Source organism: Callospermophilus lateralis, chromosome 3 (assembly GCF_048772815.1).
Source record: "Callospermophilus lateralis isolate mCalLat2 chromosome 3, mCalLat2.hap1, whole genome shotgun sequence".
In the NCBI taxonomy this organism is placed as follows: Eukaryota; Metazoa; Chordata; class Mammalia; order Rodentia; family Sciuridae; genus Callospermophilus; species Callospermophilus lateralis.
The window spans coordinates 31,117,719-31,143,691 of record NC_135307.1 but is presented as its reverse complement, the minus strand read 5'-3'; the positions used below and the strand labels follow the sequence as shown (position 1 = coordinate 31,143,691).

The window sequence follows — 25,973 nt, the reverse complement described above, 5'->3', positions numbered from 1 at the left end:
ATAGATGTCAGCCCCACCCTGCATGTCCTTCAGGGCTTGGTTTCTTTCCTAACACAAAAGGTGGCCTTTAGTCTCTTCCCAACACTAGGAACCACTTTTAAAAAGAGCCATAGCTTTTAGACAAGCAAAGAAACTGAGGCCAGAAATCCATTTCACTTAAAAAAGAAAACCTGAAATGCTGCATCTTAATTTTGTACCAGATGGGCCTGTCATCTGCTGCCATGCAGAAAATTTAGAAAGGATTTTTTGCATATAACTTTTAGCAGTTGTTCTTGAACTTTCTTTAGCCTCAGAATCACCTGGGACATTTGATAAAAGTGCAGATCCTCAACCTACCCACAGCAGGTCTGGGGGGAGCTCCATGAGATGTGTCTTTACCAAGTGCCCCCAGGTGATTCTTCACAGATGGCTCATGGGCCATTTCTGGAAAAACAGTGACATGCAAGGAGACCATTTCAACTTGACAAAAGGAAGGATTTCCTAGCAGTTGTCATTCAAAAAATGAGATGAGATGCCCCAAGAGGCACAGTTCACATCATTTGAGAAATTCAAGCAGAGGCCTGTCACTTTTGTGTGGATGTCATAGAGGGACCTGAAAGAATCTGATGAGAGGTTAAACTAACTGACCCTTCGCCACCCCTCAACTCTGAAGGTGCATGATCTTATTCTTGCTTCTTCTAGTCCGTGTATGGTGTGACGGAAGAGTCCCAGTCTCAGAGTCCTGTGCACATACCCAGTCAGCCAATCAGGAAAACTACAAAAGAGGACATCCGGAAACAGGTGAATGATTCGCCACAGCTGCCCTCCCAGGACAGGACAGGGTTGATTTAAAATCCCCTTTCACCTTCACCTCTGCAGACCAGGAGAGCTTAGAGTTCTTGGAAACCACTGTGGAATCCATCAGTGGGAGACTAGAGCCTTTGAGCGCAGTGTGAACAACCCATGAGAAGCTGGAAGATTCTCCACCAACAATTCTTAAAGAAGTATAAAATGAGTAGTCACAATGCTGGGGCTGACCCCTGTGGTCCGGGTTCCCACCCACTGCTGTGGAGCTGGGGGAGGAAGAGGATCATGTCCCAGGACCCTTAAAAGTACATTGTCCTTCCAGAGACCCCCACCAGCTCAGCACTACCAATGCTATTGCTGTGGTTCAGAAGGAAAGCTTAAGAATAGCCGGGTGTGGTGGTGCACACCTGTAAACCCGGCAACTTAGGAGGCTGAGGCAGGAGGATTGCAAGTTCAAGGCCAGCCTCAGCCACTTAGCAAGGCCCTGAGCAACTTAGTGTGATCCCTGTCTCAAAATACAAAATAAAAAGGGCTGAGATGTAGCTCAGTAGTAAAGCACCCTCAGGTTAAATCCTCAGCATTAAATATATTTAAAAATAAAAAGAATAAAGTAAGCCCTATCCCAATGCCATTTGAGCATGATTTGATTTAATGTCATCTTCTTAACATTGTAAGAAGCCCAGATCAACAGAGAACGCTTAATTACATCACTCCCTTCTGATATTTACTAATACTGAGGCAACTTTGAGGCTTACTCTTTGTATCATGCTTTACCAGCCTCTGAAGGGGGATGGGTTTAAAGAGTAAACTTTGGGGTATCTTCCCTGGGCACATTTATTATTAGGTCAGGAAGAAGAAACAGACATCTGCAATGTCGCTCTTTGATGATGGATTCAAACATGCCAAGCACCCAGGGTAATACGTGTGTGAAAGGTGGGCAGAGGGATGGCCACTGGAATTCACGCAAAATAGATTTTTACGGTGCACATCTTAACTCTGTGCTGTTCCTAAGCTTTGCAGAATATATGTTGCCTTTAAGTTTTAGGAATAGCTTTTGGGAATCCCGACTTAAATTATAACGGTGCAGGCAAGTACATGCCCTAGGCTAAATTGTAGAGTGAGAATCCTAAAGTATCCTCGGATGTTGGTTGGAGGCATGCAAAGCCAGAGGGCAGGAGAAGTCTTGCCAGAGGAGGTATTCAGCTCTTGGAGGACATGGAGGATCTGGGCTCGTGGAATGCACTGGGGGGAAAAGAATTCTCTTTTGGTCTTCAACATCTCTGTTCTCTCTTTCCCCCAGATAACATTTTTGAATGCACAGATTGATAGACACTGTTTGAAAATGTCCAAAGTGGCTGAAAGGTATGTTTTTCCCTCAATAATTTTACTGCTTTCTTCTTATAGTTTATAGGGGGGAAATGTTACAGGCTTATAATTAACAAGTGTTCAACTTCGAGAGTTAGAATGTAGTTAGTCCTTAAACTGACATATTAAAAAAAGAAAGAAAGAAAGAAGCAGACTCCTTGTGAATGTAGCTAAGATAACAGGCCTCTCTTGAAAGATGTCAAGAAATGTCCTGTGGCTAAAACTTCTCAGGGGGTGGCCCCAGGACCTTGTCAATCAGGGAAGAATGTCCTTAAAAGCTCCAGCATGCTTCTTTGCCTTCTGCCTCTTGATGAATTCAAATGGAATCGCTCCCTCTCCAGCTGTAAAATGCCCAGATTCACTTTATAGGGGAAAGAAATTCTGTGTGCCCTTTGAGGAGCTGGCCACGTAAACAGGAGGGGACTGGATCCTCCGGAGGTGTTCCGCTTCCACACACCATCAACCACTGAACTGCATCGAATCAACTGTTAGGAAAATATCTGGCCCCCCCAAGCCTGGCTTTCACGGGAGCATTTGTGCTTCAATCTGCACCAGTGGCTGGTTCCACTCCGTTAACTCGTGGGAGATTCAATTTTATCAACTAAATGGTGTGTTTTTTGAACTCTTCGGTGAAGACGGGAGACCACCTGGGGAATCCGTATGGAATAAATCTAATCAGGCCCTCCAGAACTGAACATTTGTTCGTCCAAATGCTGCCGTTCAACCAGTGACCAATTTCTGGAGGAATCAAGGGCTTAAATGGGGTCTTAGTGTTTATTGGCAGCTTGTTTAGGGGACTGTACGACCCACCTGTAAGCCTTTCCCTGCCATCCCCTGGGTCCTTCCACACCTTTAGATAAATAATGACAAACGGAAGCTAAGAAAATTCCATTCCCAAATCAAAACCCTGAATTAACACTCTGCCTTTGAGGGCCAAGGACATCTGTGGATTTGGATTCATGTCTTTGGCAGCATGTTATATCTATTCCAGGGTTTCTTGATAATGGCACCGTTGACATTCTGGGCCAGCATTGCTCATTGTGTTTATAATGTCCAATACGCGATAAGATATTTCACAGTATCCCGGATGCCTACCTACTAGAGGCCAGGAGTTCCTGCACCTACTGTTGTGACAACCAAAAATGTCTCTAGACATTGCCAGAGGTGTGGGGGAGGGGGTACAAAATCACCCCCACTGAGAATCACAGTGTTCCTATTTTCCCTAAAGCAGTTGCTTCCAGAGGTTGCTAATGATTAGAGCCCCGCTCACAGTCAACTGCCACAGTCACAGCTCACTCTGCCAGCTACAGAGCTACCCCCACACACCCCTTTCATCGTGCAAAGCTCTGGCCAGAGCGCCAGATTCTGAAAGTGGTTTTTATGTCTCACTCTGGTGCCTTTGCCCCCAAAGAAGGTCTGAGAAGGAAATTGGCTGAATGACCTCCAATGCATTGGTTTCAGAGCTCTGAGGAACGACACGCCTTTTTCTCTGTGAAACAGGGACAGAAATGATGTGCTGGCACACTCCTGAGGCCTGTGGACTAGCAGGGCTAAGGCCTGGCTTGGAGGGGTTTCTTAGATTTTGGAGTGCAGGCAGGAGACCCTTTCCCCCTGCTTAGCTGCCCAGGTTCAGTGGTCTGAGCACCACAACCCAGGTGTGTGTATATGTGTGTGGGTTGGGGAGGGGCGGGGGGTGGAGGGCAGTTAAGCAAGTTCAACAGTGAAAATTCCCAAGCCTCTGCCCTAAGGATTTGGATTCACTGGTAGACCCAAGGAACCTACATTTTGGATAATCTTCAAATTCACTCAGCTGACCTCTGAGGATCTCGTGAAGCCATTGGCAGCTCCTCAGAATCTCAAACTTACCTGAGAGTTCACGTCAGGAGAGTTGCCAGCTATGTCTTATCTCTGGGGTGTGGAGGAACCACTTGAACCAGGTGTGCTGAGGCCAGGGCAGGGAGAAAGCCCAGGTGGGGAGGGGGCTTATTGTTTGTTTGTTTACCGGCTCCCAGGGAGGAGCCCACCTGGAATGTCTAATTATGCTTGAGTGCTGCTCACATCAAGGGATTAGTCCAACCGCAGAGCCTCACTCCCCAGCTAGAAGCTTCCAGGAGCCTGACCCCAGCAGAGGCTGGATTTTATTCCCAGCAGCAATAACTGGCAACTCTTCAAGATGACAGGAGGCTTTTCATTAGAGCCACAAGGAAACTCCCAGATAGGGGGAGGAGGGAGAGGAAGCCGGGTGTTAGCAGGAGATAAAGCATCCCGGAGCTGGTCTGTCTGTCAGCTGGCTGGGCTCCACGGAGGTGAGGCCAAGGAGGTGGCCCTGGCAGCTAGCCAGAGGGGAAAGCTGAGCTCTCGCAGGTGGGCCACACAGCTGGGCCCGCCCCAGGTGATAAGTGGTAATTAGTCAGGACTGCATCCCCCCAGAGGAGAGATCCCCATATTTTTTCCATTTCGTCCCCTGAGTTTCGGCAGGCTGGTGATAGCAAAGGCCCTGTTCTGAAAAGACAAGAGTCAGCGTGGGGTTAAAAGCACAGACAGACCTAATTGGGAGGGAATAAGGAAGCTTTGCAAACTACAGCAGACCACCGTTTAGAGGATGGGGACAGCCGTGGAGGTTTGACTCCCCCTCAGCCATTTCCTGTTTCCTAATTGAGGAAGCCCATGACTTCATCTCTCTGTGCCTCCTTTCCACCTCTTTAAAGGAAAGAGGGTAGTGGTGCTTAGTTGGCAGGCAAGAGTTTGGTCTGGTGCTTGGCCCTCAGTACCCTCACGATGGATGTGAAGGTTATTATTTTCCGGAAGGTGACTAATGGTGTTTTAGAAAGGAGCAGGATTCAGGTGTGTGAGATGGAATGAACTGAGTGCTCAGAGGAGTACAGGGTATGTTAGCTTTCCACCTCTGTGACAAATACCTGAGAAGTTCAACTTAGAGGAGGAAAGATTCATTTTGGCTCATGGTTTCAGAGGGTTTAGTCCACAGTCAGCTGGTTCCATTGCTCTGGGTCCAACACAAAGGCAGAACATCATGGAGGAAGAGCATGGCAGGGGACAGCCACTCACTCCATGGCAACCAGGAAGCAGAGGGGAAAGAAATAGGGCAAGGGACAATGCCCTTCCAGGTCACATCTCCAGAGACCTACTTTCTCCAACTAGGGTTCACCACCTGCAGTTTCCCCAACTCTCAATAAGGCCTTCAAATAGTAATTCCTCAATGGATTAATCCACTGATGGGTTAAAGGCCTCCTGACCCAATCACTTCCCCAAGTCCCCACCTCTGAACATGGATTGCTGCATTGGAGGTCAATCCTTCAACACATGAGCCTTTGGGGGACGGTTCAGATGCAAACCTTTAACAACACCAGGCTTTAACAACAAGACAGGCTAATGCAATTCTTCCCACCCGCCCTCTCTTCTCCGTCTCCCACTCAGAAAGCCCTGTAGGCAGCCAGAGGCTGGTGCTGCAGCCCACAATTCAGGTGGCTCCCTCCTCTGCTTCCATGGCACTGCTAATCTGGAGCCTCCTGGGAGAGAGGGACCTCACATGCGGAGACTGGCTCTTCTGCACAATTTTCTCAGGTTACTCCAATTTCAAATTTTCGGTCCATTGTCCCCACAAATGTTAAAACGTCCCTGAAATCCCAGCCTCCTGGTGACCAAGCTGCATTTCCCAGGCTGCCTTTTGTACCCAGAAGCAGCACTAAAGCCCACCTGAGGTATCAGTTTTTGTTTCACACACAAATGAACTTTCCAGACAAATACCACTGAATACTTAAGCTTTTGATTTTAACTATTTTAAGTGAAAATCTTTCTTAAAGATCATTTGCATACTTGCTTTCTTAAAGAAAGGATGCTACATTTCAGTTACTTCTGGATGACGTGGGCCGGTGTCCTTACATTGTGCTTTCAAGTTCTGTCAATGATCAGGATCTTAAGAGGTTCCACAATCTGCTTTCCCTTCCCCAGATGGCCCCAGACCATTCTGCTCTTTGAGTCCCTGTTTTTAGGTTTTTAGTGTGGGCTTGTTTCCTTCTTCCTATCCACATGCTTGTCTCTAGCAGCCCTTCCTTCCTAACCAACATCCCTTCCCAATCTGTGGCTGACTGGTTATGTCAATTAGCTATGGCTAACTAGCAAAGCACCCCAAAATCCGGTGGCTTAAAACCTACAGTGCTCTCCCCTTACCTACAAGGGATTCATTTCAAGACTTCCAATGGATGCCTGAAACTGCAGCTAGTACTGCACTCTCTATACTATTTTTTTCCTATGCATACATACCTGTAGTAAAGTTTAACTTGTAAATTATGTGCAGTAGGAGATTTAAATAACCTGTAATAAAACAGAACAATCCGAACAATATAGTATAATAAAAGTTACATGAATGTGGTCTCTCTAAATAACTTTGGGTACTTTCACCTTTTCACTTGAAGTATTTTATGGCTTCTTTTTGGCTCCTCTGAATTACTACCACCACTACTCTGGCACTTTAGGGGTCATTATTAAGTAAAACAAGGACTGCAAGCATTGCAATGCCATGACAGTGGATCTGATAACCCAGATGGCTACTAAGTGACTAATGGGCAGGTAGCATATACAGCATAGATACACTGGACAAAGACATGATTCATGTCCTGGGTGGAGCAGAAGAGCTCAAGATTTCATTATACTACTCCAACCAGCAAGCAATTTAAAACATGAATTATTCATTCCTAGAATTTTCCATTTAATATTTCTAGGCTGCAATTGACTATGGATAACCAAAACTACAAAAAAAGAAAAACCATCCATAAGGGAGGACTGCTGTATAGGCCTTCTTTTAATATGTATTTTTTTTAGTTATAGTTGGACACAGTATCTTTATTTTATATTTATATGGTGCTGAGGATTGAACCCAGTGCCTCATGCATGCTAGGTGAGCGCTCTACCTCTGAGCCACAATCCCAACCCTGTATAGGCCTTTTATATTACTCATATGTCCATGGGTCAGTTGGCTGCATGGGCTCAGCCAGGTGTGTTCATGCTGCTATGGATTATGGGGGCTACTCTGCTGATCTTGGCTGGACTGTCTCACATGTTTGGCTTCTGCAGGTTTCGAGTGTCCTCAACTGGGACAACTGGGCTCTGCTTCACTTGGACTCTAGCAGGCTGGCTTGATTTTGTCCACACGGGGACAGTGGGATTACAAGAGTGAAGGAAGAAGCAGGCAAAACCTCTTGAGGCTTGGAACTGGCCCTCTGTCACTTTCTGTTGAATTTTATCAGATAAAGCAAGACATAATCCCAGACTTGATTCAAGGTCTGGGGCAATGGAATCCATTTTTGAAATTTGAATCTTACACACTAGGAAACCAAATAACCAAGTATTAGCCTTAATCCTAAAGCCAGAACAAAGAGTCTTCTCTGTGAAGTGTGCTATCTTTCATGATAGACAATGAATTTTGAGGCCTGAAGTTTATTTCCCCTGTAGACTCCCCTAAGAGGCTCCTTTGGTCACTTGTCTATGTTCTCTGGAAAATCAAAGGTGCCAAATAAATGAGGTCTTCCTCCTCTTTGCAAGAGTTCCCAAAAGAGTCTCTTTTCTACTCACCCAAGCCTAACGGTGCTTAACAGACCAACTTCAAAAATACGGAACTGTACATTTTAGTTCCAAGCTGTTCATCATGTTCTCAGGTTCTTCCCATCCGCAGTGGTGCTGAGCTACGCCAGGGTCACCATCACCCAGGTGCCCCAGAACACTGCCTGCACATGAAGAGATCAAGTTGTTTCTTTTTGAGTCTGCCTCTGCGCTTGGCTCATCCTCGCCCATTCCTGGGAGCCATGTGTGAGTCATGGCTGACTGCTGCATTGATTTTTTTTTTTTTTAACTTCATCCTGCTTGCCTATCTCTGAGATTGCCGCTGCTCCCAGAAATTGGGTGCTGGTTTCTCCTCTGCCTCCTGACCTGCAGTGATCATGAAATGTAATTAATGAAATGAGATAAGACAGCAAGGGACTGAGTACCGTAAGGCTCTATTAAAAACCTGATGGGGTGATAGAAGTCCGTGAACTTAATGTCTGATGATAGATTCAAGGGAAGGGGGAAAAGGAGGCCAAAGAATTCATTACAACTTTGCTCTTGTGTGATTCCAGAAACCATGAGGTCCTTCTCCTTTCTCCCAGTTCAACTGAGGAGACAGAAAAAAAAAGATCAGAGGTAACATTTATAGCCAGGGTCACCGTATCCAGACCAGGACCTGGAATCTGTAGCGTACAGGGAAAAAGGTCCAGGAGACCTTTCCTGGCATTTGCTTTTCTTTCTGAGGGGCCCAATTCACCTGGAAGTCCCTTCACTCATCCCAAGTTTCTCTATTGAATAGATTTCCTCTGGGTGACCGATGGTTAAGGACTTCTTTCTGTCTTTCTTCGGAGAGAGTGTGAGGAGTAACCAGGGATTGAACCCAGGGGCACTTAACCACTGAGCCACATCCCCAGCCCCTTTTTATATTTTATTTAGAGAAAGGGTCTGACTAAGTGGCTGAAGGCCTCACTAAGTGGCTGAGGCTGGCTTTGAACCCGAGAGCCTCCTGCCTCAGCCTCCCGAGGTGCTGGGAAGGGAGTTCCTTATCTGACCTCTCTCCTCCCCACCTTCTCCTACATGAAAACCCTAATTAACTAACTGATGGGAACCCAACTTCCTCTCTGTCCTGCTTTTCCTTCTCTCTCACCAGGTCCTCCTCTGTTCCAGCTCCCTTTCATGTTACCAGTTTAGAAACCACACACACCAAGGGGAAGGGGACGCGTCCTCCTCCTCGCCCCTTGCACCCTCGGTGTCCGTTTTCCAGCTTGTTTGGAGGCTGGGACTTCAGGAACGCCTTAGCACATGTCCACTGAACTACCAAAGTGGAAATGATGATCCCTGCGTCACTGTGCCTTTCTCTGCTTGCCTTGTTCTCCCTTGAAAAATAACCACGTTGGTGTCTCTTCATCTCCTCTCCTACCCACTCTGCAAACCAAACCCCACATACGTGCACTGAGCTCCTGGGATGCCTTCCTCAGCGTCACTCCACCTGGGGGGCCGCATCTCTTCTTCCTCCAACTCCACAGCCAAATGTTTCTTTATTTACAAGTCACATTATTTGTAACCAAGTCATGTCAACTTTTTTTGTTGTTGCTGTTGTTCAGAAAGGAAGAATCACACCCAAAACTTTTTTCCTAGTGGTTGAACGAAAGGCTTTCTAAACTCCCTTTCATCATTTCCTTCTTCTTCAAGTTTATCCAAGGTAGACCCTAATCACACTCTAAATCGAGAAGGTTTTGAATTAATAACCATTTAGCACCCCATGACTGGTTAATGGAGTTGGAAACTGGACTTCGCCATTAGCTCAGTGCGAGCATGTCCCCTGACCCAGAGAGCCGTTTGCTATGTAATGACATCAGGAGTGCCCAACGCTGTCTTCTAAATGGCCGACTGACCAGAGCGTCTCCATGGCAGCATCTGGCTGACTTGTGCCAGCTACTCCAGAGAGAGGGAGCAGGAGTATGTGGACAGATCAGCCAGCTCTGCACCTCCACCCAGGAGCCAGTTCAAAGCCCCAGTGATGGTGGGTGGCACGTTTGACAAAGGTTGATAGATGGCATCTTCTACTGATGCCAGAACTTCAAAATAAGAAAACCCGAGAGTGATCAGACAGCGTCAGGGACAAGGGCGCAAGAATGTTTAAAGAAGCCCAGTGAGAACTATTGTTCCTAATGAGCGTCCTCTAGATTTCTTAGGTTTATTTTCTATTCTCCATCTCCTCCTCCTCCTGCTTTTCTGCCACGTGCATCCGTGTATGTGGGGGCCTCCCACAAAGCCCCGTACCTTGCCTCTGTTGTACTTTCCCTTATGCTTTCTCTGTCCTTCCCCAAGTCTTTCTGCGGTCATTAGTATTGACTTTGGGTATTGATCATGGCCGTCTCCTTCATTGCCTGCCTGGCGTTTTCTTTGTTCTGTGCCTCCTGAGCAGATTTTGTTCATCCTGTGGTCTGTGCACCCCAGGAAGCACACGGGGACAGGGAGCCTCTTTGGCCAGTGCTACAAAAGAAATACGAACATGCCTTCATATTCCCCTCCCTGTCACCCCCCTTTCGATGTATTAGTTCGGTTTCATGCCAAACAACCCCAGTTGTCCCCGATAGCCATCTGTACGCTAGAGAGCTGGACCAACCAGTAGCTGCACAACAGTCCAAGGGGCTGAAGCCCCAGAACAAGAAGGATCAACAGTGCTACCCTAGTCCAAGACCAAAGGCTTCTGGAGAATCATTGGCAGAGTCCACTCTGGAAGAGTGAAGAAGCCAGAATCCCATAGCCTCAGATGATCACAGCAGCAATCAAGAACCCATTCAAGAAGAATTGAGGGCTGGGGATATAACTCAGTTGGTTGAGTGCTTGTCTTGCAGGCACAAGGGCCTGGGTTCAATCCCCAGCACCACAAAAAAAGAAAAAAGAAGAATTGAGCTTGCATCTGCTGCTGTCTTTGTTTTTCCAACTTTTATTCCATGCAAGCCATTACCCTATTGGACGGAGCTGCCCACACTTAGGGAGGGTCTCCATTTCAGTTGGCTATCCCACATGCCAATCATTGCTAGACACACCCTCATTGACACACCCAGAAACCTATTTATCCAATCAAGTTGACAATTCAGATTAACCATCACACCACCCCTTCCCCATCCAGTTCTCTAAAGATACTCCCAAATTTCTCTAAAAGAGACCTGGTTGGAAGCCAGTGTGTCACTGTGGTTTGAGTCACCAGGCAGCACTTCCCACTTCAATAGTTGCTCTCTGGCCTTTTAAAATTCAATGAGAAACACTGAAGGGCCTATATGAGACTTTCAGGACACATGATCTACCTCTCCTGGAATGGTGCTTTCATTCATATATGTGATGATTATAGAGGACTTCAAGATTACTTTGAAATGCTTTCCTATTTTTTTTCACCTCTCAACAAGCCTATTATATAATATATGGTAAACTTGATAAAAGTGATTTGATGTCTTAACCAAGAACTAAATCTAAGGTCTTCCAACCTGGACCAGTACTCCAGCAGGGGATGGCCTCCTCCGTAACTTGTAAGTAATTAGATAAAAGAGGTTCTATCTGCAATTATCAAGAATACAAACAACAATAAATGTTGGTGAGGATGTGGGGGGAAAGGTACACTCGTACATTGCTGGTGGGTCTGCAAAGTGGTGCAACCATTATGAAAGCAGTGTAAGATTTCTCAGAAAACTTGGAATGGAACCACCATTTGATCCGGCTATCTGACTCCTTGCTTAATACCCTACCCAAAGGACTTAAAATCAGAATACTACAGCGACACAGTCACATCAATGTCTATAGCAGCTGAACTCAAAATAGCTAAACTATATAACCAAATAAGTACCCTTCAACAGATGAATGGATAAAGAAAATGTGATATATAAACCAAGATCCAGACACAGAATCTGAGAAATGAGGTTTCAATAGAAGTAATGGAAGTCTCAGGATGATGATTTTGCTTTCCCCAACAGTCCAATGTTGGGGAAAGAGAGCTACAGACTGTGGAGAAGAGGAATTCCAGAAGATAGGGGAGAAGATCTCTAGGGAATAGAAAGAGAACTGATTAATTATCTCATATGTATAAAATGTGAAAAAGTTTTTGCTAAGGGTTTTACAGGTTTGTTCAAGACACTTGGAAAGCAGTAGTTGGCTACTAGGCTGAGCAACACTGACCACTGGTTTAACAAAAATAGTTATACAAGTCTGTTTGGAAGAACATTGAAGGGTGGGCAGTGGTGGGCTGGGAGACTAGTGAGTAGGAAGTTAAATCCTTGTCTAGAATTGACAAATTGAGAACAGCTACAAAAACACATAATGTTGAAATAGACAGGAAGAAGGAACAGAAGATAGAACGTAGATGCCTCTGGAAGAAGAGATAAGAGAAAACAATAACTGCTTTTTAGGGGATACTGAGAACCATTTAATACTACTTGATTGTTTTACGTTATATATATATATAGTTGTAGTTATAACTAGAAAAATGAAATGGCTTTTTGGGAAAATGCTTATGTGAACTCCTTGTGGTGTGCCAGGATTTAAAAGACTTTCCCATAAGAAAGTCCCCTGTTTGTGAATGCTGGGTCAGCCGCCTGGCAGAACCATACATAGTGTCTTCTGTGAGCTCCTGATGCCTTGAGACCTGTGGTCTTTGCAGGAAGGCAAATCAAGCAGGTTTATACCAGTGCATCCGTAAGGCTAGCACAAGCAGAGCAAGATGGTGCACTAAGCTGCAGGTAAACCAGGACAGGGGGCAGGGGAGATCTTAAAATTCATCTGTATACTAGGACTGCAGCCATAGGATGCAGAGCTGATGTTCATAACAGGAAGGGAACAAGGACAAGTGAAAGCAGTTTGGTTGGTCAGAAGTGGGAGTAGAAACATTCTTTTTTAATTTAGAGTCATAGGAAGACTGCTCTCTTATTTGTGGGAAACAGAGTTGCCATTTTTCCGGGAAGTCAGTGCCTTTCTGTGCTTCCCTCCTGCAGCTTAATTGCTTACACGGAACAGTATGTGGAATATGATCCTTTCATAACGCCCGCAGAGCCATCTAATCCCTGGATCAGTGATGACATCGCCTTATGGGACATAGAGATGAGGTAAAAAATGTTTTAAAATTTGGGAGCAGGAGGGTTTTAGGGAAAAAAAAAAAAAAAACTATGAGATCACATTACGCCCTATCTTCATCTGACGCTTTTTATTGCTAACACAGAAACCTTGCCAGGAATCCCCGACTGAGGTCTGCTTGTCCCAGCTTTGTACCTCCTTAGAGCTTTGACTTAAGGGTGGTCCTTGTGGCTTCCCTCTGACCTCTCTCTCTGACCCTTTGTGCATCGAAATAACTGGGCAGTCACTCACTTTTTCCTATTAAAAAAAAAAAAAAAAAAAGAATCTGCGTTTTTGTCTTAGCAGGTGGTGGCAGTGTTAGCTGGCACTCACGTGCTCTGTACTGGCCATATCACACAGTAGGTGTCTTCAATACTCTCAGCACATAAACATTATTAAACATTACTACTCTTCCCATGGAACTGATGAGGAAACTCAGGCACAGCAGAGTTCATGAACTTGTCCAAGGTCACACAGCTTAGTATGTGGCAGTTAGGACTGCAGCCCAGACAGAGGGTTCCAGAGCTCTGAATGTCATCATTCTGCTCTTCTGGAAAGCCTGGCAGCAGTAATTCCATCACCCAGGCGCTCCTGCCCTGTGAGGGGAACAGGTGTAGCTACTTAACAGCTGAACCAGGGAAGCCCAGAGGGTCTTGGACCACTTCCAAAATTACAGGAGGCGCGTAAACAATTCTGCGCTCTGTGCCTTCGCAACCTCTGCCCCCGAGCTGGAGACATTTCTTTTCTCATTTTTCTGTCACACTCACGTTCTCTTCCACTTTTTTATTTTTTTCTGTCATCTTCTCTTGAAATGGAGAGACCCTCTAAAAATCAGTAAAAGTCATAAATGTTTATTATGAAAAGTCTAAAAAGCAATCCATACGTGCCCAAAGAAGAAAATCCTCTCTCCCTCTCGCCCATTATCATTTTCTAGGAAGAACCCCTATTTATAGTCTGACGCCCTAATTTCCAAGCTGCAGGGAGGAACTAGGGCTACCATGGACTAAATGGTTGATGGGAAGAGCAATATCTGTCAGCTGTCAGAGACGGTGTAAGCTACAGGCTCAGGGTGGCTCCCTGTCAACCACAGAGCGTATTCCATCCTTCTCAATGATGTCACCTGTTTGCAAATCTAGATTGTTCAGAGCAGTTTCTGGGATAAAAAGTTAATGCGGCATAAAAATCGACCTGGGAGAAGAAAAGAGAGTGGTAGAATCCAATCTGATTCCAAAGTTTGAGAAAATGTGCAACAGGTTTACATTGTGGCTGGCTATTTATAGCCAGGCAAGGTGACGCATGTCTATTATCCCAGCCACTTGGGAGGCTGAGGCAGGAGGATCACGAGATCAAAGCCAGCCTCAGCAAAAATGAGATACTAAGCAACTCAGTGAGACCCTGTCCCTAAATAAAATACAAAATAGGGCAAAAACAAGACACTAAGCAACTCCCGTGAGTCTCTGTCTCTATAAAATACAAAATAGGTCTGGAGATGTGGCTCAATGGTTGAGTGCCCCTGCAGTCAATCTCCAGTACCAAAAAAAAAAAAAAAGAAAGAAAGAATTTTTTTTCTTTCAATTTATTTGCATTTCACATAAGTACATAAATACATATTAAGTTGATTGATCCTGAACTTAATAACTGTTAGGGATTTTTCTGGCCCAAGGAGACCATGAAAAACTTAAGTCACTAAGGGTGTCATGAACTCAGAAAGTTTGGGAACCTCTGATTTAGTGTCTATCCCTTTAGATGTATACACATATAAAATATCCTACTCTTTAGTATAATTGGGTTCTTTATCTATATATTCTGCTCAATATTTTTAATTGGCAATGTATCATGACAATCTTTTCATGTGAGCCCACATGGAGTCACCTTATCCTTTTTAAATATCTGCATAATATCCCCTGGCATGAATGAAGTAAAATATATTTACTCCATCCCTGGGTCATAAATATTAAAGTCATGTCTTTTTCTATAACATTAACAATGATTCAAGGAACATTGCTGTACACAAGTCCAATTATTTCTTTAATATAAATTTTCCAGGAGTAGAATTTCTGGGAATGGTACACATATTTTAATTTTAGTTCATGTGCCTAGATTCCTCTTGAGCAAAACTAAAACAAATTTTTTCATACCCTCATTGAAAGTTCTTGTTTCCCCACATCCTTACAAACCCAAGCATTTTAATTTTGCAAATCCAATAGGTTGGGGGTGGGGAGTCTCATTTAACTTTCTATTTCTTTATTAATATATTCGAGAGTCTTCACCTGGCTACTGGATGTCCATTCTTTTTTATTTGACAGTTTTAATGTCCTCAGATCATTTTTTCTAGTGCTGTTTTGCTTTGGATATTGGGAAGGATAACCTTCGAATTTACTTTGATCATTTATTGTATCTTTTTCCTGATAACTTTATATTTTCTGAATATCATTCTTTCTTCTTGTTTCTTTTCCTCTTCCCTGACTTTTGCTTCACTAGTCAAGCTTTAAGCCAATTTTTAAAAATTTATCTATGACAGCAGAATGCATTGCAATTCTTAGTACACACATTAGAGCACAATTTTTCATATCTCTGGTTGTATACATAGTATATTCACACCAATTTGTCTCTTCATACTTTGGATAGTAATGATCATCACAATCCACCATCATTAATTACCCCCTGCCCCCTCCCTTCCCCTCCCACCCCTCTGCCCTACCTAGAGTTTGTCTATTTCTCCCATTATGCCAACGTTTTTTTATAGCTCTATTAAAGAAAATGTTACTTTGAAATATTTTAATTAAAAATGTCACTAAAATAAAAACACATAGAGTGAAATATGTAAAATTAAAAGCAGAAGCTTCCTTCACCTCTTCCACATCCCAGTCTTTTCCAGATGTACGTGAACTTGATAGATTTTCGAACTTCTTTCGTATGTCAATGAGCATCTCTTTTTATTTATATTTCTACATGATTCAGGTAGTTTCTTTCATTCTGATCCAAAAACTTACAGCTCTCTTGAATTCAGGGTCTTTTGTCTTTCTCCTTTTTTTTTTTTTTTTAATTGTTGAATCACACCTTCTCTTTTTTTTTTTCCCATTCTACCCTCTCTTTTCAGGAAATCCTTTGGTAGGAATCCTTGACTTCCAGAATGGAGCTGCCATCTCTCTTATCTTTTCCCAATCTTAATTTCCATCTCTGAGTCTTTTTATTCTATACTCAAAGGAGACAACCTCTGGAATCACTGCTCTCAGAGTCCCCAGTGTGGGTTTCGGTGGTGTCCATTCTGTGATTTTATGCTTTGGTGACTTTTTCTTTTCCCACTGAGAATTGGGAGGGGTGGCAATGATCACGCTTTCCGATGGTGCTGGCTGGGTTTTGTTCTTAGCAGCCTGCTCTGCTCTCTTCCTGTCTATCCTTCTGAATCCCCCGGAGAGCATGATACCGATTTTATTTCCCTTATTTTGTATTTAAATATCTCCATTCCATTTCTGCCCCTTGTCTGGGTCCCTGGCAGTCACTAATCAGAGGATCGTTGTTTCGTAGCTCCAGTCACTCTCGGAGCAGAAGATTCCTTGCACATCCCAGTGACTTGAGGGACCATTCACTTTCATAAATGAAGGTCTTTGCCATTTATTTTTTCTTTTAATCTCCCCACATAGTCTTGGGTTAGGAAACAATATCAATAGGTGCTGAGAGATCGCTCAGCAACTATGCAGGTCAATGGTTCTCAAACTGTGAACATTAAAAACACACATGCAAAAAAAAAAAAAACCCAAAAAACAAAAAATATGCCCTGGAGCGGCTCTGGACATCTAAAAAAAATTTTCCCCTTCTGGTACTGGGGATTGAACCCAGGGCCTTGCATAGGCCAGACAGGTACTTTACCACAGTGCTCCATGCCCAGCCCTTGGCACCTGCATCTTCAGCAAGCACTGGAGGAGGTTCTGGGACACACCATGGTTTGGGGACTCCTGGTGTGGTTCCCTGAGTTGCCTCTGGCTGCTTTCTTCGGAGCAGTTTCTGCCGCTATAGGGCTCCCCCACCATGTGTCTCAGTGGGAGGGCTCAGGTAAATTATTAGGGACCCCTCTGAATGCAGAGCAGGCTGAGACTGGATCCTCTCTCAGAGCTCTAAGACCCGGCTGTGGGGTCCTTGGGAGACAGAGCCCCACCTTCTTTAGCAGAACAAGTGCTCTGCCCCTGAGTCAGGTCCAGATGGAGGTTCTACTGCCCCTCAGCTCCCTCCTTGGGTGCTCCCCAAGAAGTCCACTCTTCTCCCTCTGTGATGGGTCCTGGGGGAGCCCAGTCAGATCTGCTGAAGCAGCTGGAGGTAGCAGGAAAGTTGGGGTGTCTTTAGAGGTCACTGCGTTGCTGAGATGGTTTTTCGCTGTGTACTTGCTGTAGCTTAGCAGAGGCACTGCCCTGGTCTTATTGCTTGTGTTAGAAACTGAACAAAAAGCACCCCCCTTTACTTAGCAAACCCCTTCTTCCATGTGGTGCTTATTCTGTACTGAGTTTCTTCCCTATGTCCCCTGTCTAATGCCCAGCCGTGCCCTCTGCTTCCAGTCCTGCCACCAGAGCTTGGCATTTTCCCAGACTTCCTTTGGGAAGGGCTTTGGACATGCTAGGCAAGCACTGTGCCACTGAGCTCTGTCCCCAGCCCCTGCCCAGCTACTGTCTTTGATGACTCCACTGGCATCATAGACTGCTCTTGATCAGCTGTGTCATGAATTTGATCCATTTGCTTTATTCCTTTTCTGAAATTCCTCAAACTTATCATCTGCTGATAGGAACCATTTATTCCTACATACTATGGGCGCGGGGCGGGGGTGGGTGGTTTGTTTTTGTTTTATAAATATTGAACTTCAGAGTCTTACTGTTCCCCTTCTGGACCATTCTTCCCCTGGGCTGGCTTTCCTTCTCATTCACGTCTCCTTGTCATTGGTGTCCCTTCCTCAGGGAAAATTTCTGTGACTGCCCGACTGAAAGTGGCTGCTCATTCCTCCAGTGAGTTGGCGGGGGGTGCGTGGAGAAAGGATGTAATATTCAATAACTCATCAAAGTATAAAATCACTTGCAAATAATTTAGCATCTAAACCTCCATCTGGCACTTAGTAGGCACTCAAAAGTGCAGGTTGGATGGATATGGATAAGTGAGTGATTCTTCCTTTGGTCATTCATTGGTATTCAGAAAAGAAGGAGAACTAAAAGCCTAATTCACTGTGATAAAATGAATTTCCTCCTTTGTTCTTAAGTCAGCAAAGAAGCATGCAATACTTTGGGGCAATGATGGTCACCTGGCTACTTGGTTGATCCCAACCTATACGGCACTTTACCTTCAGGGGGGCTGCCTGCCCTTAAGAGCCCTCCAGTTCTGCTCTTGGCGTTCAGTCTCTAATTTAATATCTAGCCTAAGACAGCTGCAGGTCCTGTCCACCTATAAGCAGCATCTAGATGCAAGCAAAAATGTAGTCCTGATTCTTGTCCCCACTCGGGCGCTGGCAGTGGTGCTGGTGGAAAGACGGAGTGTGGGTCCAGTGCCAACATCTCACTTCAGCCCCGCCCATGAAGGAAAGGCTGAAAATGACTAATAAAACCATCAAAAGGTAAATTTTTTTCTCTTAGTTTAATGCAACACATAGGCACTGAAACCTACTCTGTGCTGTGTTCTGAGCAAGAAGTCCTCAGAACACAAACGTAGCAAGGTGAATAAAACTGCTCTCTTCCACCTGGCACTGGAATTCCTCCTCGCTTGGCAAAGGGCATTAAGCCACCAGGGGGCAGAAAATCGTCCCTGGGGGTAGGGGTGTCGGCCGATTCAAACAACAAAGGGAGACCGAGTGCTGTGCCAAGGGAGAAAATGAGACAGGCGCATCTTCTGTTCCTGGGGGAGGGAGAAGCCAGAATGATGATAGAAACCAGGTCTCTGTGCAAGGCCAGGACTGTTCCAGCATCCAGTGACCAAGGGCTTTGCAAAACCAGGAGTGTCAAGTATGTGACTTTTTAAACTGTCAGCTGCCAGAAGTGCGATGTACGGCCCCTTCTTAAGACCCAGGAATTTCAGTAAAGACCTCCCCCCACCCTCCCAGACACTGTGGGTGAAGAAGGGTGATGGTGGACATGGGTGCAGGTGTGTGGACGAGGAGAGGCAGCGAGGGGGACAACAACTCCACTGGGAATCCGGGTTCATCTGAGCTGGGCTTGAGCTTCTCCTGAGCTGCAGAAGGTCCAAATAGACTCATTGCAACAGCCAGGGCCTGGGACATCGAAGACAATATCTGGATTCTACAGAGGTGAAGGACACACTGTCTCTGCTGAGGGAAGTGTACAGTCAGCACAGCAAAGGACAAAAACCACAATTCAAAAGAAGGGCAGACAAAATAGTGCAGGGTGTAATATAAATAAGAGGACATTGTTCTTGGATCCCTCTCAGAGAGGTTATTGGATCCAAGAGTCCAAGAATAAGAAAGCAGATATTCAGAGGGCAATACAAGGCTATCTTTTGCCTTGATTGAACCTAGGAGTGCTTTACCACTAAGCTACCTTTCCAGTCCTTTTTTATTTTTTATTTTGAGACAGGGTCTTGCTAAATTGCTGAGGCTGGCCTCAAACTTGCAATCCTCCTGCCTCAGCCTCCCGAGTTACTGGGATTATAGGCAGCAACCACCATGCCCAGCAAGAAGATCATTTTAAAGCACTAGCAAATTATACCTCAAGTCTATCCAATGGAAACTCTGAGAAATAAAGTCTAATTAAAGATAATAGTAATAGCTTATCGTTGAGGAAAGATCAGCCAAAAGTTGGCAGATGGCAGCTGGAGAGAATTTTTCAGTCTAAACATCACCAGAAGAGCATCCTGGGAAGGCCTCTGGGAAGTGTTTTGGGTAGTGCCATTAACCAGATGGTGGGTCGAATGAAAACCTGGTGTTGCCAGCAGAATTGTGGTTTGCAATTTGCTCTCTGCAGTTGGCAGTTTTCACTCTCCCTCTCTGCTGGGTGTCAAGCACTTCAGCAGAGGGCTTCAAGGAAGCTGGCTTGTCTAGCTTGGCCAGAGGCTTCCACTCTCAGCCAGCCTGACCCACTGAGAGGCAGAGATCATCCAAAGCTGCCCGGGCACAATGAGTTTGGCAGAACTATTAATCCAGGAGATTAGTCAAGCCCCTTTCTATGGTAGTCAGTCCCCGAAAATGGCCCCATCAATGACTCCCTCTTCGTATGCATGTGCTCCCCCTTATGTTAAGGGGTCCCCTCCTTCTCTTTTCATCTGGACTGATCCTGGTATCTTATTCAACCAAGACTGCAGCAGAAGGGACGTTCTAAGAACCTTATGACTTCTACTCTGGACATGTGAAATATTTGCTCTGGAGACATTTCTTCTTGGAACCCATCCGCCATGTTATGAAAAGCCATTGGGGAGGCCATGTGTAGACATTCCAGTCAACAGCCTGAGCTGAGATCTCCACCAGAAACCCACATCAACTGCCATGTGTTGAGCCCTTTGGAGGTCCAGCCTAGGCCAACCTTCAGATGACCCCTTCCGACTTCTGACTACATCTGTATGAAAGACCATAAATCAGGACTTCCCCGTAGAGCCCAGTCAACCTGGGATAGTGAGAGCAAGTCATAAATTAAAAAAGCTTCTGGGTTTCAGGATAGGGTTTTTTTTCATAGGAATAGATAACTGGACCACTCCGCATTGAAGTATTCAGGCCCCTCGGGTTGTACTTGGAGTATTAATAAAATTGTGATTGTTTCTTCATAGTATTGGCCTCAGATGGGGGTATTGTATATTTTTTTCTTAAAGAATTATTTCTTATTTCATAATTTTTCTAATAACTTATCTTAATCCATTCAGGCTGGTATATCAAAAGTATACCGATGTGTGTAGTTTATAGGCAAAAGAAATGTATTGCTCAGTTCTGGGATCTGGGAAGTCTCACATCAAGACAACAGCCAGTTTGGTGTCTAGTGAGGGCCTACTTCCGAGTTTGTAGATGGCAATCTTCTCACCGGGACTCTATATAGCAGAGAGCTCTCTGTGGTTACTTTGACAAGGATGCTCATGACCTAATTACCTCCCAAATCCTCCCCCTCTTAATACCATCATACTAGGGGTCAGGGTTTCAATACATGAATTTTGGAGTGACACAAAATTCAATCTAAAACACTCCTGACCCCCCCCCACAATTGATAAACTCCAGCACACAATTTATCCCATCTCAACAACCCCCCAAAGTCTTGTTCTAATATCAACTCTAAGATTGAAGACCCAAAGTCTCATATAAACATCATCTAAAGCAGATATGGGTGAGACTCAAGATGCAATTCATCCTAAAGCAAATTCCCTTCTAGCTGTGAACATGTGAAACCAACAGGCGATATGCTCCCAAATTCCAGTGGTGGGAGAGGTATATGATAGACATTTCCATTCCAATAAGAGAGAAATAGGCGAGAAGAAAGGTGTAATGGATCCCAAGTAAATCCAAACATTGAAATCCGACATTATACCTCAACACTCAGAGGTAGTCCTCTTGGGTCACTTATCCAGACCCGCTGACACAGGTCTCACCTCCTCAGTGCTCCTAGCTAGAGTGGTGTCCCCTGGGCTTTCCTGGCTGACACTCTGCCGTCCAGGACCACTTAGGTGGCAGTGTGATCTCCGTAGCTCTATAGGATGCCCCCACAGCAACTCTATGCTGGGGGCTGTTCTAGGTACAGCCACATGCAAATCTCTGCAAGGCCCCCACCCTCGAGGCCCTGAGCCAAGGGCATCCAGGCCTGCCTGAACTGGGGGTGACTGCATTTTTTGACACTGTCCTCCCCACTCTACCTCATGCCCCTGGCACTCTGGGCCGGTGGTGGGAGTGGTAGCCCCAGTGGCCTCCGAATTGCCTTCATGGTCATTATGCCATTGTCTTGAAGAATGATTGCTCCTAGCTTCTGTAGAAATGGCTAATCCACACCAACCTCTTTATCAAATGGTCATTTGGCTACAGCATGAATGGCCTCATATTTGCAATATTGACAGGCTGAGAATTTTCCAAATCTTTAGGTTCCATTTCCTTTCTGCTTAACAATTCCCATCTCTAAGTCATTTCTCTCTTGTGACACTGTATAGTCAGGAGCCGAGCTGTGCCTTCCACACACTGCTTGGACATTTCCTCTGCTAACCATCCGGTTTTATCACTCACAGGCTCTACCTTCCACGAGACACTAGAATACAAACACAATTCCACCAAGTTCTTTGCCACTTTATACCAAGAATCTGCTTTGCTCCGGTTTCCAATGGCACATTCCTCGTTTCCAACTGAACCGTCCTCAGAATGGCCTCTCCATCCTTCTTTCTACCTACATCGCTTTCAGGATTACTCAGATATTGCTGAAGGAAATGGAGGCTTTCCGTCTGCCGCTCTTCTCTTTTCTTTCTGAGCATTCACCACACTCACCTGGAAGGTCCATGCTCAGCAAAAAAAACGCCTCTAAGCTTCCAGCCTCTCTCCATCGTCCCATTCTGAAGCCACTCTCTCATTTTTAGGTATTTGTTGGATCACCATCCCACTCCCACCCCCAATTTCTGTCTTAGTCCATTAGAACTATTAATAAAAATCCTATAGACTGTGTGGCCTACCCATACTGTGCATTTATTTCTCACAGTGCTGGGACCTGAGAAGTTTAAGATCAAGGCACCAACAGATTCGGTGTCTAGCGAGGGCTCGCTTCCCGGTTCATAGAGGGCCATCTTCTTGCTCTGTCCTCCATAGTAGAGGAGTAAGGGTGCTCTCTGGTCTCTGGTAAGAACATTAATTCTGCTCATAAACCAATCATCTTTAAGGCCAGGCCTCCTCAGATCATCCCATGGGAGGTTAGACTTCAACAAGTGAGTTTCAGGAAGAACACAAACACTTTTGTGTTTTGAAGATAGCTTGCATTTTCCCCCAGGTCTTGGTTTAGACATCAAATGAGGGGACCAGGGTAGAAGGCAAAATTGTAAAGTTGGGGGGAGAAAAAAAGAATAGACTTTGGAGGCAGCCAGACCTGCATTCCAATTCCAGAATGTTACAGCTCTGTGGCCTTGGGCAATCAGATGTCTTGTGGACTCTGGACATTTAAATATCTACCTCCTTGGCTTATACTGAGATGCAATGGGGCCCTGTAAAGTCCTTGCACCACACCTAGCCCTATGCCAGACCAGAGAAACGGGCTTTTTTATACATGGCTGCTTCCTCTGAATCTGGCCTTCTCTCATTTCCAGTTTGGGAAATTTCCTCTATGCTCATTAGCTGGGAGATCAGCTGGAAGGAAATGCAGGCTCCCTTGGAGAGCCACCTGTCTTCTCCATGTGTTGGTTTGAGATGCCCAACAGGAAAAAGGAATTTGATGAGATTCATCGAGGACAAATAAAAGTTAGAAAAAAGGCATCCAGCTAGTGATTAGAAAATGCTGTCAGGATAAGGACACCTCAGCCACATCACCATATGCAATTTTTTTTTTATTGATTGTCTTTTAGCATTGAACGCTGGCCACGTGCAAAGTACTAAGGGAGACTACAAAGACACAAAGGACTCACAATATAGCTGGAGAGGCAATGACACAGCCCTTAAAAAGCTAAATGACGATACAAAGCTGTGATAAAAAATAGGTCACAGGGGAAGCATTTCTACACAACAGATGTGGGGTCGTGGATGGCTTGCTTGAGTTTGTCCATGTAAAAGTTTTTGTACCAGGAATGGATATTGTCTGGCAATGGATGTCAAGAGATATTTAAACTTTTAGAATTATAACCATAAGAGACCATTCAATAGTAGCAATGCGTTCATATCTATTCTTTTTTTAAATTTTAATTTGTTATATATGGTAGCAGAATGCATTACAATTCATTTTATACATATAGAGCACAATTTTTCATCTCTTTCTTTGGTTGTACCAGATCTATTCTTTTTTTTAAAGAGAGAGAGAGAATTTTTTAATATTTATTTTCCAGTTTTCAGTGGAAACAACATCTTTATTTTATTTTTATGTGGTGCTGAGGATCGAACCCAGCGCCCCGCGAACCCAGTGCCCTGCGCATGCCAGGCGAGTGCGCTACCACTTGAGCCACATCCCCAGCCCCACCAGATCTATTCTTGAGCCTTAAAGTGGATGATGTTAGAAATATCCAAGTAAAAGAGAAAAGATATGCATAGAGAAATTGGATCCAAAAAAAATGGTTAATAGAAGAGAATCTCAATGGTCAACTACTACTAGAGGTGGGGGGACAAGAAGAAGCAGATGTGGAGGGTACAATAGAAAGAGGATTGAGAATAATGGGTCATTGAGGGAACTCAGGTATGCGAGGTCGAACAGCATCACCCAGTTCTGTGTCCTAGAACCTCAGCCTCTGACCTTCTTTTGTAAAGGAGGTGGTTGCAGATGAATTAGTGAAGATGAGGCCATGCTGGGTGGAGTGAGCCCCTAACTCAATATGATCGGTGTCTCCATAAGAAGAGAAAACAGAGACGCAAACACACACAGAGCAGATGTCAAGCACAGAAACACAGGGAGGGCCTGGGTGCTGACAGAGGCCTGGGCGTGAGAGGCATCTACAAGTGAAGGAATGCCGAGGGCTGCTGGCAGCATCCACAGTGGAGGGAAAGGCACGGAACAGGTTTTCCCCTCGAGTCCTCAGAGAGCACGCAGCCTGCCAACACCTCGATTTTAGATTCCCAGCCTCCAGGACTGTGAGGCAATGAATTTCTGCTGTTTCAAGGTTGTTAGTCCTTGGTTCCGACAGCCCTAGGAAGCTAATACGTCAGGGTATCTGGTCTCCTCGGACCCTCTGGTTTCTCCTGAAGAGTGACCTTGAGCCCTTCTAAACATCTCTGGTGTCTAGTCCTTTCTCCCTGTTTACAACTATCGTGACAGTCCAAGATTTCTGGCCTGCTCCCAAAATTGCCCTTTTCAGGAATCAGGTGGGGTGAGTGTGGACACTCTGCTTTGGTATCAGAAACTGGCGACATGGGTGGAAAATGTGCGTGTATGAGATAGTCACTAGGAAAACGGAGTCACTGCCCTGTGTGGCGGCACATGCCTATGATCCCAGCTGCTCAGGAGGCTGAGGCAGGAGGATGGCGAGTTCAAAGTCAGCCTCAGCAAAAGCAAGGTGCTAAGCAACTCAGTGAGACTCTGTCTCTAAATAAAATACAAAATAGGGCTGGGGATGTGGGTCAGTGGTCAAGTGTCCCTGAATTCAATCCTCAGTACAAAAAAAAAAAAAAGAAGGAAAAGGAGAAGGAGAGAAAGAGAGGAAGGAAGGGAGGAAGGGAGGGAGGAGGGAGGGAGAGAGGAAATGGAGTCACTTTCCACTTCTGGTTCTCTGGGCACAGCCTTTGTTCAGGTGCAGCTGCCACCAGTGTCGTCCTGCAGAGCCCTGACTCCTTGGCTGGTGAGGAGCAGATAGCTGTGCCCATGGCATGACCTGGGCAGAACGACATGGTGCCCTGCAGTTTTCTGGGGCCTCAGTTTGCTTTGAGCATCAACCCCAGGGGCATTTCTCTATAAATAGTATTTTGGTCACCTTGAAAGTTACTGAGTTTGATTAGTTCTGTGGCTTGCATTTGAGAGAAAACAGAAGCTTTTCTCGAGTCTTATAAAAGGCCCAGCCTGGTTCTTTCACGGAATTTCCCATTGTTTACAACCCTGATGGACTTAGTCTAGCCCCTGGACCCTATTGAACTCTGCCTGGAAATGCAAGTTCACAGCCAAAGCCTCGCTGATTCCCAGTGATCTATTGGTCACTGTCCTTAGAAGACACTGCTACTGCCAGTAACATCTATTGATACAGAAATAGTCGGGTCTGGGTGGCTTAGATGTAGAGCAATGTATCCAATACAGTAGCCACTAGACACATGTAGCTATTTAAATTTAAATTATTTAACATTAATGTAGCTTAAAATTTATTTCCTCTCCATTATACCAGCCACTCTTCAAGTACCCAGTGCCACCTGTGGCTAGTGGCTACCATATCAGAAAGTACAGATATGGAAGATCTCTCTACCATCACAGAAAATTCTCTGGAACAAATCTAGTCTAGAGTTATTTGCTTTTCTAAGCCTTCCAACAAAAATTCCCTTCCTCCTTTTTTACTACATGAAATTTTCTTTGATAAATATTGAGAATATATCAATTCCATAGTAA

The 25,973-nt window shown here is 45.0% G+C and overlaps 1 protein-coding gene across 3 annotated transcripts in view; it reads left to right on the top strand.

Moving 5' to 3' along the window:
- Rgs6 (regulator of G protein signaling 6) overlaps positions 1-25,973 on the top strand; it is a 570,177-nt gene that overhangs the window by 493,943 nt on the left and 50,261 nt on the right. For all 3 annotated transcript variants that reach the window (XM_076848119.2, XM_076848117.2, XM_076848116.2), the window contains exons 11-13: positions 682-780; positions 2,087-2,148; positions 12,699-12,809. In XM_076848119.2, the coding sequence (XP_076704234.2) occupies positions 682-780; positions 2,087-2,148; positions 12,699-12,809 (272 nt within the window). The remainder of the gene's footprint in view (positions 1-681; positions 781-2,086; positions 2,149-12,698; positions 12,810-25,973) is intronic.